This window comes from Salvelinus alpinus, chromosome 10 (genome assembly GCF_045679555.1).
Source record: "Salvelinus alpinus chromosome 10, SLU_Salpinus.1, whole genome shotgun sequence".
NCBI lineage: Eukaryota > Metazoa > Chordata > Actinopteri > Salmoniformes > Salmonidae > Salvelinus > Salvelinus alpinus.
Window position 1 is genome coordinate 68,605,914 of NC_092095.1, and position 25,054 is coordinate 68,630,967.

General features: G+C 40.4%; 1 protein-coding gene across 1 annotated transcript in view; it reads left to right on the forward strand.

Moving 5' to 3' along the window:
- Nucleotides 1-25,054, forward strand: part of LOC139532983 (cilia- and flagella-associated protein 47-like) — a 107,028-nt gene that overhangs the window by 12,419 nt on the left and 69,555 nt on the right. The window contains exons 11-16 of the mRNA XM_071331126.1: nt 901-1,053; nt 5,756-5,948; nt 7,795-7,891; nt 8,032-8,251; nt 19,829-20,073; nt 21,335-21,465. Coding sequence (XP_071187227.1) covers nt 901-1,053; nt 5,756-5,948; nt 7,795-7,891; nt 8,032-8,251; nt 19,829-20,073; nt 21,335-21,465 — 1,039 coding nt within the window. The remainder of the gene's footprint in view (nt 1-900; nt 1,054-5,755; nt 5,949-7,794; nt 7,892-8,031; nt 8,252-19,828; nt 20,074-21,334; nt 21,466-25,054) is intronic.

Consider the following 25,054-nt stretch of genomic DNA (forward strand, 5'->3'; position numbering starts at 1 on the left):
ACTAATAGTAATGATGGAAATAGTATCAGTACTACTAATAGTAATGATGGAAATAGTATCAGTGCAGTCAGGTTTGCAGGGAACTACTGGACCTCCAGATCAGATCAAATCAAATTCTATTGGTCACATACACATGGTTAGCAGATGTTAATGCGAGTGTAGCGAAATGCTTGTGCTTCTAATTCCGACAGTGCAGTAATATCTGTCAAGTAATCTAACAATTCCACAACAACTACCTAATACACACAAATCTAAGTAAAGGGATGGAATAAGAATATGTACATATAAATATATGGATGAGCGATGACCGAGTGTCATAGGCAAGATGCAATAGATGGTATAAGATACAGTATATACATATGAGATGAGTAATGCAAGATCTGTAAACATTATTAATGTGGCATTATTAAAGTGACCAGATGACTGGGCAGTCAGCGCAGTCTGTTTACAATTTGCATTGGTGTTCCTGTAAAGTCCTATGTAGCCCCTATGTTCCTGTAAAGTCCTATGTAGCCCCTATGTTCCTGTAAAGTCCTATGTAGCCCCTATGTTCTCTAAAGTACTATGTAGCCCCTATGTTCTGTAAAGTCCTATGTAGCCCCTATGTTCTCTAAAGTCCTATGTAGCCCCTATGTTCTGTAAAGTCCTATGTAGCCCCTATGTTCTCTAAAGTCCTATGTAGCCCCTATGTTCTGTAAAGTCCTATGTAGCCCCTTTGTTCTTTAAAGTCCTATGTAGCCCCTATGTTCTGTAAAGTCCTATGTAGCCCCTATGTTCTCTAAAGTCCTATGTAGCCCCTTTGTTCTGTAAAGTCCTATGTAGCCCCTTTGTTCTTTAAAGTCCTATGTAGCCCCTATGTTCTGCCTATGAACTGCTTATATCCTCTCTCCCTCCACCCAGGACCATCTTCACGGGGGTGGAGCGTTACCGCTACGTGGACCCTGACTTTTCCTTCACGGAGGAGGAGGAGCAGCAGAGACAGAGACACAGAGATCACTACCTAGCCTTCATCAGGAGCCTGCGAAAGACACGCTTGCAGAAAACCACTGCGAGGTAGACAGAGTGGGATGTGTGTTCTGTATGTTGTAATCTTGGCAACCACAACCAAAGCGCTACCCAGTAAGCAAAATGACACTGAAAAGACTTGACATTACACACATTTCAGGTGCTGAAAATGCGTCTTCAAATCAAATTGTATTTGTCACATGCGCCGAATACAACAGGTATAGACCTTACAGTGAAATGCTTACTTACAAGACCTTAACCAACAATGCAGTTTTAAGAAAATACCCCCCCCAAAAGAGATAAGAATAACAAATATTTATAGAGCATAAGTAAATAACAATAGCGGGGTTATATACAGGGGCTACAGGTACAGAGTCAATGTGCGGGGGCACCGGTGTCGAGGTAATTGAGGTAATATGTACATGTAGGTAGAGTTATTAAAGTGACTATGCATAGATAATAACAGAGAGTAGCAGCAGTGTAGAAGAGGGAGGGGGTGATGCAACCCGTCAGGAAACTCTCGATGGTGTAGCTGTAAAACCTTTTGAGGATCTGAGGACCATGCCAAATCTTTTCAGTCTCCTGAGGGGGGAATAGGTTTTGTCGTGCCCTCTTCACGACTGTCTTGGTGTGCTTGGACCATGTTAGTTTGTTGGTGATGTGGACGCCAAGGAACTTGAAGCTCTCAACCTGCTCCACTACAGCCCCATCGATGAGAATGGGGGCGTGCTCGCTCCTCCGTTTCCTGTAGTCCACAATCATCTCCTTTGTCTTGATCACGTTGAGGGAGAGGTTGTTGTCCTTGCACCACACGGTCAGGTCTCTGACCTCCTCCCTAAAGGCTGTCTCATCGCTGTCGGTGATCAGGCCTACCACTGGTGTTGGAGTCGTGCCTGGCCCGTGCAGTCATGAGTGAACAGGGAGTACAGGAGGGGACTGAGCACGCACCCCTGAGGGGCCCCCATGTTGATGATCAGCGTGGCGAATGTGTTATTACCTACCCTCACCATCTGGAGGCGGTGGTCAGGAAGTCCAGGATCCAGTTGCAGGGGGAGGTGTTTAGTCCCAGGATCCTTAGCTTAGTGATGAGCTTTGAGGGCACTATGGTGTTGAACGCTGAGCTGTAGTCAATGAATAGCATTCTCACATAGGTGTTCCTTTTGTCCAGGTGGGAAAGGGCGGTGTGGAGTGCAATAGAGATTGCATCATCTGTGGATCTGTTGGTGCGGTATGCAAATTGGAGTGGGTCCAGGGTTTCTGAGATAATGGTGTTGATGTGAGCCATGATCAGCCTTTCAAAGCATTTCACCTCGGACGTCGAAGAAAGGTCTTATTTTCGGACATTGAAAATGCGTATTTTCTGGATGTTAAAAAATTCTTAATTTACAGACTTTGAAAATACGTGTGTTTTTTCAGTCATTGATTCTATGTAGAAATTTCTGCACGTACTGTACATTATCAATGAGTTAAGCATGACTGTGTATCACAATAACATAGGAATGAGAGGCCAACTGAAGATTGTGATTTATTATTGCCCTCATCAGTCACATTCACTTATGTTAGATTTTTCAAAAGCTTTAAAACTGGCAGCAATGATGTCCAAAATAATCCTACATACAGAATGAACCAACAGACCACTTTAACTACAATAACATTCTCAGTAACGGTTACACAATGTTTTTTTTTCCTGCTATGACTGTGATATGTTGTTCTTTATCTACCTTAATTGAATGCACTGACTGCCAGTCGCTCTGGATAAGAGCGTCGGCTGAATGAACAAAATGTAAATGTTGAAAACAAACACTTGCAAAGCATGCTTGGTATTATTCGAATGAGATCCGCCCCCTAAACAAATTTGGTCAGTTCGGACCAGATCCAAATCTGAACGAATCATAGACGTCTAGGCTGTTTCACACGTTTGAAAATCACATTACAGTACAGTAGAGTACAGTAGAGTATGGTACATAGCCTGGTTCCTCTCTAGGTTTCTTCCTAGGTTTTGGCCTTTCTAGGGAGTTTTTCCTAGCCACTGTGCTTCTACACCTGCATTGCTTGCTGTTTGGGGTTTTAGGCTGGGTTTCTGTACAGCACTTTGAGATATCAGCTGATGTACGAAGGGCTATATAAATACATTTGATTTGATTTGGTACAGGACTGTTGAGTTTTATTCAGTAAAGTACTATAGTTTACAGTTTAGTTCAGTAGAATAGAGTACATGTACTGTACTGTATTGTGCTCTACTGTACTGTACTGTGCTCTACTTTACTGATCTCTACTGTACTGTATTGTGCTCTACTGTACTGTACTGTGCTCTACTTTACTGATCTCTACTGTACTGTACTGTGCTCTACTTTACTGTACTCTACTGTACTGTACTGTGCTCCCGAGTGGTGCAGCGGTCTAAGGCACTGCATCTCAGAGTTAGAGGCGTCACTACAGACCCTGGTTCAATTTCAGGCTGTATCACAACCGGCCGTGATTGGGACTCCCATAGGGCGGCGCACAGTTGGCCCAGAGTCGTTTGTGTTTGGGTTTGGCCGGGGTAGGCCGTCATTGTAAATAAGAATTTGTTCTTAACTGACTTGCCTAGTTAAATAAAGGTTAAAATAAATAAAATACTGTGATGTCCAATATCTATGATTGGTTCAGATTTGGTCCAGTCTGGACCGGACCAAATCTGAATCAGTCATAGATTTGTTTTTTGGGGTCAAACCAAGGCTGGACTGGACCAAATCTGAATCAGTCATAGATTTGTTTTTTGGGGTCAAACCAAGGCTGGACTGGACCAAATCTGAATCAGTCATAGATTTGTTTTTTGGGGTCAAATCAAGGCTGGACTGGACCAAATCTGAATCAGTCATAGATTTGTTTTTTGGGGTCAAATCAAGGCTGGACTGGACCAAATCTGAATCAGTCATAGATTTGTTTTTTGGGGTCAAATCAAGGCTGGACTGGACCAAATCTGAATCAGTCATAGATTTGTTTTTTGGGGTCAAATCAAGGCTGGACTGGACCAAATCTGAATCAGTCATAGATTTGTTTTTTGGGGTCAAATCAAGGCTGGACTGGACCAAATCTGAATCAGTCATAGATTTGTTTTTTGGGGTCAAATCAAGGCTGGACTGGACCAAATCTGAATCAGTCATAGATTTGTTTTTTGGGGTCAAATCAAGGCTGGACTGGACCAAATCTGAATCAGTCATAGATTTGTTTTTTGGGGTCAAATCAAGGCTGGACTGGACCAAATCTGAATCAGTCATAGATTTGTTTTTTGGGGTCAAATCAAGGCTGGACTGGACCAAATCTGAATCAGTCATAGATTTGTTTTTTGGGGTCAAATCAAGGCTGGACTGGACCAAATCTGAATCAGTCATAGATTTGTTTTTTGGGGTCAAATCAAGGCTGGACTGGACCAAATCTGAATCAGTCATAGATTTGTTTTTTGGGGTCAAACCAAGGCTGGACTGGACCAAATCTGAATCAGTCATAGATTTGTTTTTTGGGGTCAAATCAAGGCTGGACTGGACCAAATCTGAATCAGTCATAGATTTGTTTTTTGGGGTCAAATCAAGGCTGGACTGGACCAAATCTGAATCAGTCATAGATTTGTTTTTTGGGGTCAAATCAAGGCTGGACTGGACCAAATCTGAATCAGTCATAGATTTGTTTTTTGGGGTCAAATCAAGGCTGGACTGGACCAAATCTGAATCAGTCATAGATTTGTTTTTTGGGGTCAAATCAAGGCTGGACTGGACCAAATCTGAATCAGTCATAGATTTGTTTTTTGGGGTCAAACCAAGGCTGGACTGGACCAAATCTGAATCAGTCATAGATTTGTTTTTTGGGGTCAAACCAAGGCTGGACTGGACCAAATCTGAATCAGTCATAGATTTGTTTTTTGGGGTCAAACCAAGGCTGGACTGGACCAAATCTGAATCAGTCATAGATTTGTTTTTTGGGGTCAAATCAAGGCTGGACTGGACCAAATCTGAACCAGTCATAGATTTGTTTTTTGGGGTCAAATCAAGGCTGGACTGGACCAAATCTGAACCAGTCATAGATTTGTTTTTTGGGGTCAAATCAAGGCTGGACTGGACCAAATCTGAATCAGTCATAGATTTGTTTTTTGGGGTCAAATCAAGGCTGGACTGGACCAAATCTGAACCAAATATAGATGTCTATGAATGGTTCAAATTCTGTCCAGACCGGATCAAAAATCTAAATCAGTGGGATGTTGAAATCAAGGCCGGTCCAGACCACAAAAAATATCTGAAAAAGACAGCCTGACGGTAAATGCTTAGTGGGTTCAACATTTTAAGCAAGAACGAAACTGTAAACTGAAACTGACAAATCCATCCCTCCCCCCTTTCCAAAGCTCGGTCCTAGCCACTCCCCTTTTAAAAAGTCTTCCTATTCCTATCTGATTCATCTGGCGCTCTACTCTTCTCTTTTGATAAAAAGGCTTTGTCTGCCTTCCCAATGAAAACTAGTTTGAAAGTTGAAACATATACTGTATTTGATGAAGAAGAGATGTTTCTGAACGATGCCTCATGCTGACTTGTTGATAATGTGACCGGGCGGTGCAGATTACTGTTCCATTTGAGCAGAGCGCGCCTCCATCACCCGCTTCGCCCAGTCACGTGACGGGCCATACCCCAGTGCAACCTGGCCAGTTTAATCAAATCCCCTCAATATGTGCTGTAGGCTGACAACAAGGCGGTATCTGACAATGTTTTCCATGTATGCTCAGGCTGCATGGTGAGGTGGAGGATGACATAGACATTGGGCTCCGGCCTGCCGCTGGACTCCTCACCCCCCAGCTCTCTCTGAGGGACCTGGAGTCCAATCACAGCCAGGAGGGGCGGAGCGTCGACCAGGGACATAGCCAGCTATTGACCACCTCTATGCTGGCTGCCATGGAGACCAGCTCCAGATTCAGACAGGTATGGCAGGTAAAGCAGAGTGTTTAAAGTCTCTAGTAAACCATTTTGCATGGGTCCTCTAAAGTCTACAGTTACTTGTTTTAGCCTATGCAATCCCCCCACTTTATCATTCTATATCTCGTGTTTCCTGCCTGACTGTATGGAATTCCTCTGTCTCTATCATTCTATATCTGGTGTTTCCTGACTGACTGTATGGAATTCCTCTGTCTCTATCATTCTATATCTGGTGTTTCCTGACTGACTGTATGGAATTCCTCTGTCTCTATCATTCTATATCTGGTGTTTCCTGACTGACTGTATGGAATTCCTCTGTCTCTATCATTCTATATCTGGTGTTTCCTGACTGACTGTATGGAATTCCTCTGTCTCTATCATTCTATATCTCATGTTTCCTGCCTGACTGTATGGAATTCCTCTGTCTCTATCATTCTATATCTGGTGTTTCCTGCCTGACTGTATGGAATTCCTCTGTCTCTATCATTCTATATCTGGTGTTTCCTGCCTGACTGTATGGAATTCCTCTGTCTCTATCATTCTATATCTGGTGTTTCCTGCCTGACTGTATGGAATTCCTCTGTCTCTATCATTCTATATCTGGTGTTTCCTGACTGACTGTATGGAATTCCTCTGTCAATTCAATTCAATTCAATTCAAGGGGCTTTATTGGCATGGGAAACATGTGTTAACATTGCCAAAGCAAGTGAGGTAGGTAATATACAAAAGTCAAATAAACAATAAAAATGAACAGTAAACATTACACATACAGAAGTTTCAAAACAATAAAGACATTACAAATGTCATATTATATATATGCAGTGTTGTAACAATGTACAAATGGTTAAAGCACACAAGTTAAAATAAATAAACATAAATATGGGTTGTATTTACAGTGGTGTTTGTTCTTCACTGGTTGCCCTTTTCTTGTGGCAACAGGTCACAAATCTTGCTGCTGTGATGGCACACTGTGGAATTTCTATCATTCTATATCTGGTGTTTCCTGCCTGACTGTATGGAATTCCTCTGTCTCTATCATTCTATATCTGGTGTTTCCTGCCTGACTGTATGGAATTCCTCTGTCTCTATCATTCTATATCTGGTGTTTCCTGCCTGACTGTATGGAATTCCTCTGTCTCTATCATTCTATATCTGGTGTTTCCTGCCTGACTGTATGGAATTCCTCTGTCTGTCTCTATCATTCTATATCTGGTGTTTCCTGCCTGACTGTATGGAATTCCTCTGTCTCTATCATTCTATATCTGGTGTTTCCTGCCTGACTGTATGGAATTCCTCTGTCTCTATCATTCTATATCTGGTGTTTCCTGCCTGACTGTATGGAATTCCTCTGTCTCTATCATTCTATATCTGGTGTTTCCTGCCTGACTGTATGGAATTCCTCTGTCTCTATCATTCTATATCTGGTGTTTCCTGCCTGACTGTATGGAATTCCTCTGTCTCTATCATTCTATATCTGGTGTTTCCTGACTGACTGTATGGAATTCCTCTGTCTCTATCATTCTATATCTGGTGTTTCCTGCCTGACTGTATGGAATTCCTCTGTCTCTATCATTCTATATCTGGTGTTTCCTGCCTGACTGTATGGAATTCCTCTGTCTCTATCATTCTATATCTGGTGTTTCCTGACTGACTGTATGGAATTCCTCTGTCTCTATCATTCTATATCTGGTGTTTCCTGACTGACTGTATGGAATTCCTCTGTCTCTATCATTCTATATCTGGTGTTTCCTGACTGACTGTATGGAATTCCTCTGTCTCTATCATTCTATATCTGGTGTTTCCTGACTGACTGTATGGAATTCCTCTGACACTTTGACCCTCTGTTGTCCAGGTGACAGAGGGCATCAATGCACTACCCTCCACCAACCAGGAGGTGGCAGACTGCAGCCGCACCCTGACAGTTCAGCAGCTCCACCAAGTTGTCATAGGTGAGAAACGCATGCAGTCATTGTTTGCATTAGGAATCTTAGGCCCTCTTGTCCCTACCATGGCTGATGAAGAGAATATTCACAGAATTAGCATTTTAAAGATGTGAGTCAGAGTTTGGTTTCCCCTCTTCCTCCTCCAGGCCCGTCCTCAATAGATTTTGGTGAGGTGTGTGTGGCCTCAGTGTGTGTGAGGAACCTGGACCTGGTGAACAACCTGCAGGTGTATGTGTGGGTGCAGCTGGAGTTAGACTGCTGTCCTGAGCTGCAGCGCTCCAGCCCCCTGTCCCACGTCCTGCCCCCCCTTTCCAGGGCCACCCTGCCCCTCGTCTTAGAGAGCACCAAGCTGGGAAAGTTCCACAAGTTAGTCACTGTGTGTGTGTGGTTGGTTGTCTGTCTCTGTCTCTGTCTCTGTCTCTGTCTCTGTCTCTGTCTCTCTCTCTCTCTGTCTCTCTCTCTGTCTCTCTCTCTCTCTCTCTCTCTCTGTCTCTCTCTCTCTCTCTCTCTCTCTCTCTCTCTCTCTCTCTCTCTCTCTCTCTCTCTCTCTATCTCTCTCTCTCTCTCTCTCTCTCTCTCTCTCTCTCTCTCTCTCTCTCTCTCTGTCTCTCTCTCTCTCTCTCTCTCTTTCTCTCTCTCTGTCTCTCTCTCTCTCTGTCTCTCTCTCTCTCTTTATATAGAGGTTTCCTAAATTGATAATTGACAAACCAAATCGAGCCTGTAGTAGTAACATAAGGCAACTGGATGCTAATGGTAGAAGAGACATATAGTCTGACAATTCCAATAAGACACATACTAGAGAAATATGCCTAAGACAATTGGACACATTAATGAAAGGGGGAGACACATGGTCTGCTGACCTGACACACTAATGATAAAAAGGACCCATAGTCAGCTCCTTCTAAAAAGAAGGCGTATAGTACAGAATCTGCTGATTCCAATAAAGGCAAACTGAACAAAGAGTACATTGACACATTATGCTGACACACTAAAGATAGAGGGATCCATAGTCAGCTGCTTCTAAACAGAGGTTTATAAGACAGAATCTGCTGATTCCAATAAAGGCAAACAAAACAAAGAGTACATTGACACATTATGCTGACACACTAGGATGGAGGGTCCGGCCACCATTGTAGTCTAGCTGAGAGCAGATGTGGGCGTTATTGGGCGTGAACAAGCGGGAAGCTTGAACTAGAGGATAGTGGTGGCGAATGACTTGAGAAGGGAGACTTCATTTGCATAAGGGATGGACATAGTGCTATGTGTGTATAAATATAGGAGCTAAGGCTCTGGGAGGGGGGTTCCGCGGTGGGTGTGCCGCGGTGTGTGTGCCGCGGGGTGTGTTCCGCGGACATTCCAGATTGTGATACAATTTGTATTAAAAATCTTATTTGAGTTCACAAAGTTCTTGTAAGAGTTATATTTGAAGTGATTTTCTACGACATAATTGGCGAGCTTGCCAGGAGCTGATAGGGACTGGGACGTTCTTGGCTGATGATGGGTTCTTTGGACAATCTAAACAAACAGAGGTGGCCGCCCAACTATATACGGTAAGCAAGTTCTTACAATAGTTGAAATGTTTGTGTGGATTGCTTCAGAGTCCTGTCTCAGCGGGAGGAATGTCATGTAGGTCTCTCTCTCAAATTTCCTAAAAACGATAAAAACGAAAGAGCTTTTGAATTCAAATAAATGTGCATGCATGTGTGAGTTTGGGTTTTGTATGAATGCGCATGTCTAGAGATTGAGTGAACTGGAACTGTGAACTTTGATTGTGTCGGGTGTTTGGCTGGGGGGAGCGGGCATTTGTTCTGGTTGGACTGCTCGAGACAGGTTCATGTGTCTGGTTTGATTGGGGGAGTTGTTCCGTCTGATTCTGCTTGGCCGGGTTCGACCGTATCAGGATCTGTTTTGGGATGTGCGTAAACACACCTCAGTCAACCTGAGCGGGCGACTCGTGTCGGGTGTGTGTGATTCGGACTGCCCCTCTCGTCAGACCATTCATTTTGAGCAGCCTTGTGTGGGCTGATCGGCGCAACTGTTTGTACTCTCTAGTTGAGCGGCTGGGCTCAGGCGCAGGGCTACAACAAGTAGTTTATACAGTCAAAGCATAAAACAGTAGGTTGTAGGAAAACGTTAGCCCGATTGTGCGGCGTTCAACTGCAAAAGTAGCTTATACAGTCAAAGCATAAAACAGTAGGTTGTAGGAAAACGTTAGCCCGATTGTGCGGCGTTCAACTGCAAAAGTAGCTTATACAGTCAAAGCATAAAACAGTAGGTTGTAGGAAAACGTTGGCCCGATTGTGCGGCGTTCAACTGCAAAAGTAACTTATACGGTCAAAACATAAATCAGTAGTTAAATAAATATTCATAGTTTCCGCTCTGAAAGGAGGATTGTATGGGTGAAGTAGTAGGTGCAGGAAAAACGTTGGCCCGATTGTGCGGCGTTCAAATGCAAAAGAAATCCTGCGAATAAAAAACCGCTCTGTCTAGCTACCAGGGTTTGGTAATTCAGTAGGTCACGCCACAATACTACTCTAAGAATAGAAGAAAAGATAAGTATTGGGGGTTGAATAGGATATGAAGACAAGCTGATCCGATTAGACAGTAGTCTCGTCATATTGTAGAAGTCTAGGCTTATGTAGAAGGAAGTGAATTAAGTCAATAAAGAAAGACTGAGTTGTTTTGAGGTAAAAACAAAGGGATTGAATGAATGGATGAAACATAAAAGGATGAATGATAATGTTGTAAGAAATGAGTAGATCTGTGTAAAAATAGAAGATTAGGAAGGAAAGATGAGTTGTGTGTGTATGTAGGCAGAACGTCCAGGAGAGGGAGCGCGCAGCTCTCCTGTGACAGAGTAGAGTTGATGCTGTAGTATTCAGAAATAATGTATGTACTGTATAGAGTAGGCTTCGATAAAAGAAATTAAGTGATGTGACAAATGAATTAGTAATTGGAAAGGAGATTGGCTCTAACTCGGAAAAATAGTAAATAAAAGGTGTAGAAATACATGGGAGTATTTAGGAAAAATAAATAAATAAATAGTCGCATGGGACCAAAATGTGAAGCTCGATTTGTAGGCGTTCTGATGTCAACATTCTATCATCAGAAAATACATTGCGATGAGGTTGTGTGTGTGGTTCCTCTAGTCCTCGCAGACGTGCGGGTGATTGGCAGAACTATTGACAAGATCTAAGAACCAATAAGAAAATAGCTCTCTGTTCTGGATATAGGTATATCGGGTAGTGTACATTAGAACTTAGTGCGGTAGTAGGAAATGCCGCTATACAAGAGTTTATTTCCTTGTCAAAATAACAAACAACTAATTGGTTTGAGGTTAGTGAGAATGGAATTTTTTACTTGTCGGTGTATAGTCTCTGAGCGAACAATGAGTGTTTCATAGAGATTACAGTTTATATGTGGTCAAGAAGAAGTATTGGATCACGTTTGACATCTAGTAAAATAACGATGGAATTTTAATTGTTAGACATTCTATACCACAATTCTCTGGAACTGTTAAAGACGCTTTAGAATAAAATCTATGGATAAGTAAAATTATTGGTTTGCTGACTAAAAGGTAATGTTGTGAATATTAACAATATGTACACTTTCTTTTCCAGAAAGAATAAGGGAAAAAAAAGGGTTTTTTAATCTTCTCTGGTCAACAATGTCATTGGAGACTGCATTACTGTGGAAAGCAGTTAATTAAAGTCAGCCGCTTTAAAAATAAAAATATGTGGATAAGGCTAAAACATGGAGTTCTGGATGAGTGAGTCCAGTCCCTTTGCGATTATTGGCTTATGATTTACTACTAAGTGCACCATGTACTGGGAATGAATATACATTAGTAGGTTTATTGGAAGGGTTTTTTCCAATTCAGTTTCAAATTGGGTATGCAAAAGGATGAACATGTTTTTGAAAAATGTATTTAAGTTGCTCCTAAAGAAAGGGGGAGTGGAAACATATTAATGGTCTCAAAATGCCCTGAATCCTAGGAATTTCTTGTGAAAGACTGATCACCTTTTACTAGAAATTGTTGGAACAGGTGGGATATACTTATAAAATGTTTAAGACACCAGACTCTATTCAAACTGTATAATTACTTTGAAAATCTATTATGTCCCTGGGAAAATTATGAAGAGTTGTACCCTTAAATTGACTAAGTTATTCGGAATAGGTTTATTTTTGTTTTTTTGATATAACATGTGTTCATAGGTAAAATTATCAGTTCCTTGGGGTTATGGTCTCTGGGTAAATACACAAATGTGCTTTGTTCATTCTGCATATAAAAAGTGATGTAGGTTACTCCGGGGGGTTTATTGGAGTGTGGGTTCCGCGGTGGGTGTTCCGCGGTGTGTGTGCCGCGGGGTGTGTTCCGCGGACATTCCAGATTGTGATACAATTTGTATTAAAAATCTTATTTGAGTTCACAAAGTTCTTGTAAGAGTTATATTTGAAGTGATTTTCTACGACATAATTGGCGAGCTTGCCAGGAGCTGATAGGGACTGGGACGTTCTTGGCTGATGATGGGTTCTTTGGACAATCTAAACAAACAGAGGTGGCCACCCAACTATATACGGTAAGCAAGTTCTTACAATAGTTGAAATGTTTGTGTAGATTGCTTCAGAGTCCTGTCTCAGCGGGAGGAATGTCATGTAGGTCTCTCTCTCAAATTTCCTAAAAACGATAAAAACGAAAGAACTTTTGAATTCAAATAAATGTGCATGCATGTGTGAGTTTGGGTTTTGTATGAATGCGCATGTCTAGAGATTGAGTGAACTGGAACTGTGAACTTTGATTGTGTCGGGTGTTTGGCTGGGGGGAGCGGGCATTTGTTCTGGTTGGACTGCTCGAGACAGGTTCATGTGTCTGGTTTGATTGGGGGAGTTGTTCCGTCTGATTCTGCTTGGCCGGGTTCGACCGTATCAGGATCTGTTTTGGGATGTGCGTAAACACACCTCAGTCAACCTGAGCGGGCGACTCGTGTCGGGTGTGTGTGATTCGGACTGCCCCTCTCGTCGGACCATTCATTTTGAGCAGCCTTGTGTGGGCTGATCGGCGCAACTGTTTGTACTCTCTAGTTGAGCGGCTGGGCTCAGGCGCAGGGCTACAACAAGTAGTTTATACAGTCAAAGCATAAAACAGTAGGTTGTAGGAAAACGTTAGCCCGATTGTGCGGCGTTCAACTGCAAAAGTAGCTTATACAGTCAAAGCATAAAACAGTAGGTTGTAGGAAAACGTTAGCCCGATTGTGCGGCGTTCAACTGAAAAAGTAGCTTATACAGTCAAAGCATAAAACAGTAGGTTGTAGGAAAACGTTAGCCCGATTGTGCGGCGTTCAACTGCAAAAGTAGCTTATACAGTCAAAGCATAAAACAGTAGGTTGTAGGAAAACGTTAGCCCGATTGTGCGGCGTTCAACTGAAAAAGTAGCTTATACAGTCAAAGCATAAAACAGTAGGTTGTAGGAAAACGTTAGCCCGATTGTGCGGCGTTCAACTGCAAAAGTAACTTATACGGTCAAAGCATAAATCGGTAGGTTGTAGGAAAACGTTGGCCCGATTGTGCGGCGTTCAACTGCAAAAGTAACTTATACGGTCAAAACATAAATCAGTAGTTAAATAAATATTCATAGTTTCCGCTCTGAAAGGAAGATTGTATGGGTGAAGTAGTAGGTGCAGGAAAAACGTTGGCCCGATTGTGCGGCGTTCAAATGCAAAAGAAATCCTGCGAATAAAAAACCGCTCTGTCTAGCTACCAGGGTTTGGTAATTCAGTAGGTCACGCCACAATACTACTCTAAGAATAGAAGAAAAGATAAGTATTGGGGGTTGAATAGGATATGAAGACAAGCTGATCCGATTAGACAGTAGTCTCGTCATATTGTAGAAGTCTAGGCTTATGTAGAAGGAAGTGAATTAAGTCAATAAAGAAAGACTGAGTTGTTTTGAGGTAAAAACAAAGGGATTGAATGAATGGATGAAACATAAAAGGATGAATGATAATGTTGTAAGAAATGAGTAGATCTGTGTAAAAATAGAAGATTAGGAAGGAAAGATGAGTTGTGTGTGTATGTAGGCAGAACGTCCAGGAGAGGGAGCGCGCAGCTCTCCTGTGACAGAGTAGAGTTGATGCTGTAGTATTCAGAAATAATGTATGTACTGTATAGAGTAGGCTTCGATAAAAGAAATTAAGTGATGTGACAAATGAATTATTAATTGGAAAGGAGATTGGCTCTAACTCGGAAAAATAGTAAATAAAAGGTGTAGAAATACATGGGAGTATTTAGGAAAAATAAATAAATAAATAGTCGCATGGGACCAAAATGTGAAGCTCGATTTGTAGGCGTTCTGATGTCAACATTCTATCATCAGAAAATACATTGCGATGAGGTTGTGTGTGTGGTTCCTCTAGTCCTCGCAGACGTGCGGGTGATTGGCAGAACTATTGACAAGATCTAAGAACCAATAAGAAAATAGCTCTCTGTTCTGGATATAGGTATATCGGGTAGTGTACATTAGAACTTAGTGCGGTAGTAGGAAATGCCGCTATACAAGAGTTTATTTCCTTGTCAAAATAACAAACAACTAATTGGTTTGAGGTTAGTGAGAATGGAATTTTTTACTTGTCGGTGTATAGTCTCTGAGCGAACAATGAGTGTTTCATAGAGATTACAGTTTATATGTGGTCAAGAAGAAGTATTGGATCACGTTTGACATCTAGTAAAATAACGATGGAATTTTAATTGTTAGACATTCTATACCACAATTCTCTGGAACTGTTAAAGACGCTTTAGAATAAAATCTATGGATAAGTAAAATTATTGGTTTGCTGACTAAAAGGTAATGTTGTGAATATTAACAATATGTACACTTTCTTTTCCAGAAAGAATAAGGGAAAAAAAAGGGTTTTTTAATCTTCTCTGGTCAACAATGTCATTGGAGACTGCATTACTGTGGAAAGCAGTTAATTAAAGTCAGCCGCTTTAAAAATAAAAATATGTGGATAAGGCTAAAACATGGAGTTCTGGATGAGTGAGTCCAGTCCCTTTGCGATTATTGGCTTATGATTTACTACTAAGTGCACCATGTACTGGGAATGAATATACATTAGTAGGTTTATTGGAAGGGTTTTTTCCAATTCAGTTTCAAATTGGGTATGCAAAAGGATGAACATGTTTTTGAAAAATGTATTTAAGTTGCTCCTAAAGAAAGGGGGAGTGGAAACATATTAATGGTCTCAAAATGCCCTGAATCCTAGGAATTTCTTGTGAAAGACTGATCACCTTTTACTAGAAATTGTTGGAACAGGTGGGATATACTTATAAAATGTTTAAGACACCAGACTCTATTCAAACTGTATAATTACTTTGAAAATCTATTATGTCCCTGGGAAAATTATGAAGAGTTGTACCCTTAAATTGACTAAGTTATTCGGAATAGGTTTATTTTTGTTTTTTTGATATAACATGTGTTCATAGGTAAAATTATCAGTTCCTTGGGGTTATGGTCTCTGGGTAAATACACAAATGTGCTTTGTTCATTCTGCATATAAAAAGTGATGTAGGTTACTCCGGGGGGTTTATTGGAGTGTGGGTTTCTGTGTGGGTTTTGTTGATGGATACATCATCTGTAATTCATCTGAGAGATCACCAGTAGAATAAGGGAGTTGTCATGAAAGGTGACGTCAGAATGCTTTAGGGCATGGGAGAGAATATCACCACTAGTGGGTGTGGAGCTCATACCCGCCCTAATCGACTGAATAGTGAGGGACAACTGTGTCTGATGACCTGTGAACTGTAACAAATAATAGACATGTTGAAATGATATGGGCCAGGGTGTATTATGAATTAAAGGAATTGGGGTATTGAACTTTTATTACCAGGCCACTCATGTAAGAAAAACTGAGACAAAAGGGCTATTGGGAAAATAGATAATACTGGTAATAAAAGTGTTTAGTTTAAATGTTAATTATTAAAGGGATGATGTGTATTGAATTGATCAGGTCAAATTTGAGTTAAAGTAAACACTAAGGATTGTTATCCTGAATATTGGGTTGGTAAATGTATAAACAATAAACATAACTGTTTAGTTATTTGGATATAGAACTGTTTAACGTTAATAGGCTTAGGGAAGCTCTGGAATCTAATCCTGGGACAAGGAGGTTGACAAAACTTCCAGAATATTTGATTATCGGTTTTTTGTTTCTTTTGTTTTCTAATGTCATTGGAATTGGGATGATAAAATGTAATGTTCAATTGAATAAATAGGTAGTCTGTTGTGCGAAGATACCCATGAATGAAGAAGAAAGAGACCAACAATAACATTGGCATAGATTGAAAAGGATGGACGTTTTCCCCAGGTTTAATTACATTACAAATAGTGGTAAAATTGCAACTGTGCAATTATTGTAATTTCTTTTTCTCTTTTTCTCGTTTGGTCAATTTATTTGTGTTTTGAGGAACATAAGGTTGTGAATATGTTCCTAAGGGGGGACTGATATCTATTTTAAATTGATTAGAAAAGATTTGAGAATGTTTTAAGAATGTATTATACAGCAGTTGCTGTAGGGACCATCATTTGATTATCATTATGAATATTTCTGTGGTAGGAGGCCAGGTATTTGAGGCAGAATGGTTACATAGGGCTATTATTAAAACTTAAGATTTAGTGATCTTGCTAATGTTGTCAGGAAATAACCCATGTGTTAGTGTGTATGTCCTCAGGAAAAAACAGCCAGAAATGGAAGGGCTTGGGCTGCATTCTGGAGACTGAGTGTACATCAAGATACACCAGGCTGGTGGTATACTTCTTACAACACTGCAGTGGTAAAGTTCTTTATGTCTCTCTTTGGTGGGTGCATAAGTCTCACGAGAAGTAAGGTCCAGTTGAATAATGGATGAGCTTGAAAACACCATGACAGAGGATGTGGAATCAGAGAGAGAGAGAGAGAGAGATTAGATTCCACCATAGACATACTGGGTTGAGTTTGGGGGCTACTTTAGACATACTGGGTTGAGTTTGGAGGTTACTTGTTTCATTTTTTAATACATAATGTGAAAAAGAATAGATTATAGGATATTATACTCTAAACAAACATGTTAAAGGGATTGATATGAAAGCATAAACAGTGTTGAATTAATTCAAGAAGAGATAATGTTAATTGTAGGTTATGCACATGATTATCAGTTAAAATGGAGCAGATGGGAAACTAAGTAAAAATTTACATGATTTGGGAACACCTCTCAGAACCTGTGGCCGAAAGGGGAAGACTGGGTGGAAGCATGAGGAAGCTTTTTAGGGCTTTTATTTTTGTGGAGTCCAGCAGAAAAGTATCCTGGAGGCATAGAGTCAGGTAAAGAGAGAGTGGGAATTGTCATGGTCTCAGATTTCAGTTTGCATGAACATATTTATGCATAACACATAACATTGTCAATGCTGTTATGTTTTGTCTGTTGTTTTCCAAGTCTTATGTTTAGGAAACCAGAAGGAGAGGGGTTCGCCAGCTTCAGCTGGAATGTCTGTTTGTTGTGTGATGAGTGATGGAAGTAAGAGGATGTATGGTGCAATCTTAGAACAGAGGCCATAAGTCTCTAAGTATGAATGCTTCACAGAAAGAAGGCAGAAACCTGAGCCAGGATGAGAGGTTCTACGTCTGATGATCCAAGGGGACCAGAAGGACTTCTCCCAGTGATACCAGGAGATCTAGTCCACGTTCAAGTGTTCCGGAGGAAGTGGGATCAACCGAGGAGAGATGGACCCTATGAGGTGGCCAAAGCAACAAGAACGGCCGTCCAAGTGAAAAGAAGCCAGACGTGGTACCATCTGAACCACTGCAGCTGAGTCCCAACAGAGAGAAGGATACAACCACATAGAGATGAGGACACTGAGGATGCTGATTCACCAGGAGGGAGCCTGGAGGGAGCAGGAGCAGCGGAAACGATTGAGACGCCAGGGAGGAGCCAAGAAAACAGCAAATCAAGTGAAAGCCAAAATACGACAAGTGCACCGACTAATGCACCCAGAAGAGGAGGAGAGGCCTCACATGGCACAGAATGAGAACATCTTTTCCCTAAAAAAAATTGAAACCTTCCAGATGGAAGTTAAGTCCGGCCTGAGGAGGGAGCCTCAGGTGAAGAAAGAGGAGGAAAAGTCCTGCAAGCTGAAGAAAATGGGGATTTCCCCACAATTGACTTTTAAACTTTTGAATGGTCTCCTTTACAGACAATTGATGTTAGAACAACAAAAGAATAATGACATTGACATAACAGAAGCAACAGTGAATGCTAGTATAGAAACAACAGACTAATGCACAATCAAGATGTATGGTGGGAGCAGGAAGAGAAGAATGGAATCAGCCGAACAATCCAAAAAGACTGACAAGGTTAGAATCTATGTTTCACCTCAATGTATAACAGAAGCAGGAGAACTGAAGTCTATCTCAATCATAAGGATCAAACCCTTATCGGAGATTGCACTCTGTGGATGGACACATCATCAAACAAAGGGAGAAGTCGTTTGGGACCCGAAAGGATGTGACCTGACATGAATCAAAGAAAAAGACGAGTAGGTGCTCATCATGAACAAGATTGAACCAGTGGAAGGTGAAGACCTACCCCTGCACCTGAACAGGAAGAACCTGTGACAACAACAAGGGTGGCGGCTGCTGTGACGACCACAGTAGCTACCACTAGATGACATCGACTGCCCTTACCAAGCAGACCACCGTGCCAACAAAGCAATCTGAGACATCAGTCAGGAGAGTTTTTACTGATATTTGAAACTTTCTGATAAACTCTAATGATCTACCTCAAGATAAGAACATTGAAAAAGCAACAGAATTAGATATATCTCATGCTTCATCAAATATGTAATATTTTATCCTTATATTTTTTATACCAAATTTGATCTATTACTTTTATGACAATTGGAGATGTTTGGTCTAGTTAGTTTTTGTTTTTTATGTTTCTGATTAGATCTTTTACTCCTATTTCACATTGGAGATGTTTGGTCTAGTTGGTTTATATGCTTCACTTTGTTTTTATTTTTTGTATTTTCTTGTTTATCATAGGTATTTTCTTTTACTATCCCAAAGTCTTATTTGTATCATTTATGTGGCTAAATAGCCCCAGAGGGGGGATTGTAGTAGTAACATAAGGCAACTGGATGCTAATGGTAGAAGAGACATATAGTCTGACAATTCCAATAAGACACATACTAGAGAAATATGCCTAAGACAATTGGACACATTAATGAAAGGGGGAGACACATGGTCTGCTGACCTGACACACTAATGATAAAAAGGACCCATAGTCAGCTCCTTCTAAAAAGAAGGCGTATAGTACAGAATCTGCTGATTCCAATAAAGGCAAACTGAACAAAGAGTACATTGACACATTATGCTGACACACTAAAGATAGAGGGATCCATAGTCAGCTGCTTCTAAACAGAGGTTTATAAGACAGAATCTGCTGATTCCAATAAAGGCAAACAAAACAAAGAGTACATTGACACATTATGCTGACACACTAGGATGGAGGGTCCGGCCACCATTGTAGTCTAGCTGAGAGCAGATGTGGGCGTTATTGGGCGTGAACAAGCGGGAAGCTTGAACTAGAGGATAGTGGTGGCGAATGACTTGAGAAGGGAGACTTCATTTGCATAAGGGATGGACATAGTGCTATGTGTGTATAAATATAGGAGCTAAGGCTCTGGGAGGGGGGTTCCGCGGTGGGTGTGCCGCGGTGTGTGTGCCGCGGGGTGTGTTCCGCGGACATTCCAGATTGTGATACAATTTGTATTAAAAATCTTATTTGAGTTCACAAAGTTCTTGTAAGAGTTATATTTGAAGTGATTTTCTACGACAAGCCCAATTCTTATTGATTGATTAACTGACTGACTGACTGGCTGACAATTGACTGGTAGATTCCATCTCCCTCTCCCAGGTCAATCTCCTACACGGTGAACAGTCATCACCGGAGCCATGTCCTGGTTCAGTCCCAGCTGGTCCCTGTGGTCCTCCAGCTGTCCCAGAGCCAGGTGGTCCTGTCCCCTTCCCCCAGCTACCTGGCCCAGTCGGGCTACAGGGGTACTGTGACCCTGGTCAACCCCAGGAACCACCCGGCTGACTTCACCTGGAGGCCCATCATCACAGAGACGGGCATGGCCTTCTCCATACGCCCAGCCACAGGTAGGCTGCTGCTCTGGGCCTTATCAAAACTACACACTACTGTAGTCTAGTCTTCTATATGTTCTGTAGTCTAGTCTTCTATATGTTCTGTATGGTGATGTTCTGTAGTCTAGTCTTCTATATGTTCTGTAGTCTAGTCTTCTATATGTTCTGTATGGTAATGTACTGTAGTCTAGTCTTCTATATGTTCTGTATGGTGATGTACTGTAGTCTAGTCTTCTATATGTACTGTAGTCTAGTCTTCTATATGTTCTGTAGTCTAGTCTTCTATATGTTCTGTATGGTAATGTACTGTAGTCTAGTCTTCTATATGTTCTGTATGGTGATGTTCTGTAGTCTAGTCTCCTATATGTACTGTAGTCTAGTCTTCTATATGTTCTGTAGTCTAGTCTTCTATATGTTCTGTATGGTAATGTACTGTGGTCTAGTCTTCTATATGTTCTGTATGGTGATGTTCTGTAGTCTAGTCTCCTCTATGTCCTGTAGTCTAGTCTTCTATATGTTCTGTATGGTAATGTACTGTAGTCTAGTCTTCTATATGTTCTGTATGGTAATGTACTGTAGTCTAGTCTTCTATATGTTCTGTAGTCTAGTCTTCTATATGTTCTGTATGGTGATGTACTGTAGTCTAGTCTTCTATATGTACTGTATGGTGATGTACTGTAGTCTAGTCTTCTATATGTTCTGTATGGTGATGTACTGTAGTCTAGTCTTCTATATGTTATGTATGGTGATGTACTGTAGTCTAGTCTTCTATATGTACTGTAGTCTAGTCTTCTGTATGTACTGTAGTCTAGTCTCCTATATGTACTGTAGTCTAGTCTTCTATATGTTATGTATGGTAATGTACTGTAGTCTAGTCTTCTATATGTTCTGTAGTCTAATCTTCTATATGTACTGTAGTCTAGTCTTCTATATGTTCTGTATGGTAATGTACTGTAGTCTAGTCTTCTATATGTACTGTAGTCTAGTCTTCTATATGTACTGTAGTCTAGTCTTCTATATGTACTGTAGTCTAGTCTTCTATATGTTCTGTATGGTAATGTACTGTAGTCTAGTCTTCTATATGTACTGTAGTCTAGTCTTCTATATGTTCTGTATGGTAATGTACTGTAGTCTAGTCTCCTATATGTACTGTAGTCTAGTCTTCTATATGTACTGTAGTCTAGTCTCTATATGTTCTGTGTGGGGATGTACGTGTCTCTAGTATCTCCCTCCCTCCCTCCCTCCCTCCCTCCCTCCCTCCTCTTCTCTCTGCTAGGTACTGTGGAGGCGTACAGGGAGTTAGACTGTGAGGTGATGTGGCATCCCTCTTTCTGCTCTCCTCTGGAGGGACAGTTTGACCTGTGTGTTCACCAGGGAAACACTGCACAGCTACGATGTGTGGCCAAGGTGTGTGTGTGTGTCTGTGTGTTTCTGTAGTTGAGGTTCCTGTGATTGTTAATGTAGAGAGAGATCCCATTCCCCTCCCTCCAGCTTGGTTCATCCAGTGTGCAGCTGGCTGAGAAACATCTGGTGTTTGGATCAGTACCTCTCATCTTCCCCTCCGTCAGGACCGCAACGCTACACAACACAGGACACAACCATGCCTACTTCCAGGTACACACTCCACACCGGGTCTTTGTTCCATTTATATTTGTGTGTGTGTTTTATAGAGGTATAGCGTGTGTGTGTGTGTGTGTGGGTATCAGGTGTTGGACGTGTACCCCCTGCCTGGCATGGTGGTGACCCCCACCGAGGGTGTGGTTCCTGTGGGGGGGCAGGCAGAAGTCCAGGTGCACCTCAACCCCGGAGCTGTCATGAAGTTTGACACCAGAGTGGAGGTGAAGGAAACAGACACACAACATATCATACAGTCTCTACAAACACACAACATATCATAAAGTCTCTACAAACACACAACATATCATACAGTCTCTACAAATACACAACACATCATGAAGTCTCTACAAACACACAACATATCATACAGTCTCTACAAACACACAACATATCATACAGTCTCTACAAACACACAACATATCATAAAGTCTCTACAAACACACAACATATCATAAAGTCTGTACAAACACACGACATATCATAAAGTCTCTACAAACATACAACATATCATAAAGTCTGTACAAACACACAACATATCATACAGTCTCTACAAACACACAACATATCATAAAGTCTCTACAAACACACAACATATCATACAGTCTCTACAAACACACAACATATCATACAGTCTCTACAAACACACAACATATCATAAAGTCTCTAGAAACACACAACATATCATACAGTCTCTACAAACACACAACATATCATACAGTCTGTACAAACACACAACATATCATAAAGTCTGTACAAACACACAACATATCATACAGTCTCTAGAAACACACAACATATCATACAGTCTCTACAAACACACAACATATCATACAGTCTCTACAAACACACAACATACCATAAAGTCTCTAGAAACACACAACATATCATACAGTCTCTACAAACACACAACATATCATAAAGTCTGTACAAACACACAACATATCATGAAGTCTCTACAAACACACAACATATCATGAAGTCTCTACAAACACACAACATATCATAAAGTCTCTACAAACACACAACATATCATACAGTCTCTACAAACACACAACATATCATAAAGTCTCTACAGACACACAACATATCATACAGTCTCTACAACCACACAACATATCATAAAGTCTGTACAACCACACAACATATCATAAAGTCTGTACAAACACACAACATATCATACAGTCTGTACAAACACACAACATATCATAAAGTCTCTACAAACACACAACATATCATACAGTCTCTACAACCACACAACATATCATAAAGTCTCTACAAACACACAACATATCATAAAGTCTCTACAGACACACAACATATCATACAGTCTCTACAACCACACAACATATCATAAAGTCTCTACAGACACACAACATATCATAAAGTCTGTACAAACACACAACATATCATACAGTCTGTACAAACACACAACATATCATACAGTCTCTACAACCACACAACATATCATACAGTCTCTACAAACACACAACATATCATAAAGTCTGTACAAACACACAACATATCATAAAGTCTGTACAAACACACAACATATCATACAGTCTACAAACACACAACATATCATGAAGTCTCTACAAACACACAACATATCATACAGTCTCTACAAACACACAACATATCATAAAGTCTGTACAAACACACAACATATCATACAGTCTCTACAAATACACAACATATCATAAAGTCTGTACAAACACACAACATATCATAAAGTATGTACAAACACACAACATATCATACAGTCTCTACAAATACACAACACATCATGAAGTCTCTACAAACACACAACATATCATGAAGTCTCTACAAACACACAACATATCATACAGTCTCTACAAACACACAACATATCATAAAGTCTCTACAAACACACAACACGTCATACAGCCTCAAACATGTGGAAAGACAATGTAGACCTACAGTAGATTAACTTCAGTGTTTTAAGATCTGTATCTGTATGTCAAATAACCTCTAGTCTTACCTGTCATTATTTCAGAAACCTTAATAACCTCTAGTCTTACCTGTCATTATTTCAGAAACCTAAATAACCTCTAGTCTTACCTGTCATTATTCCAGAAACCTAAATAACCTCTAGTCTTACCTGTCATTATTTCAGAAACCTAAATAACCTCTAGTCTTACCTGTCATTATTCCAGAAACCTAAATAACCTCTAGTCTTACTTGTCATTATTTCAGAAACCTAAATAACCTCTAGTCTTACTTGTCATTATTTCAGAAACCTAAATAACCTCTAGTCTTACCTGTCATTATTCCAGAAACCTAAATAACCTCTAGTCTTACCTGTCATTATTTCAGAAACCTAAATAACCTCTAGTCTTACTTGTCATTATTTCAGAAACCTAAATAACCTCTAGTCTTACTTGTCATTATTTCAGAAACCTAAATAACCTCTAGTCTTACTTGTCATTATTTCAGAAACCTAAATAACCTCTAGTCTTACCTGTCATTATTCCAGAAACCTAAATAACCTCTAGTCTTACTTGTCATTATTTCAGAAACCTAAATAACCTCTAGTCTTACCTGTCATTATTCCAGAAACCTAAATAACCTCTAGTCTTACCTGTCATTATTTCAGAAACCTAAATAACCTCTAGTCTTACCTGTCATTATTCCAGAAACCTAAATAACCTCTAGTCTTACTTGTCATTATTTCAGAAACCTAAATAACCTCTAGTCTTACCTGTCATTATTTCAGAAACCTAAATAACCTCTAGTCTTACCTGTCATTATTCCAGAAACCTAAATAACCTCTAGTCTTACCTGTCATTATTTCAGAAACCTAAATAACCTCTAGTCTTACTTGTCATTATTTCAGAAACCTAAATAACCTCTAGTCTTACTTGTCATTATTTCAGAAACCTAAATAACCTCTAGTCTTACTTGTCATTATTTCAGAAACCTAAATAACCTCTAGTCTTACCTGTCATTATTCCAGAAACCTAAATAACCTCTAGTCTTACCTGTCATTATTTCAGAAACCTAAATAACCTCTAGTCTTACTTGTCATTATTTCAGAAACCTAAATAACCTCTAGTCTTACCTGTCATTATTTCAGAAACCTAAATAACCTCTAGTCTTACCTGTCATTATTCCAGAAACCTAAATAACCTCTAGTCTTACCTGTCATTATTTCAGAAACCTAAATAACCTCTAGTCTTACCTGTCATTATTCCAGAAACCTAAATAACCTCTAGTCTTACCTGTCATTATTCCAGAAACCTAAATAACCTCTAGTCTTACCTGTCATTATTTCAGAAACCTAAATAACCTCTAGTCTTACCTGTCATTATTTCAGAAACCTAAATAACCTCTAGTCTTACCTGTCATTATTCCAGAAACC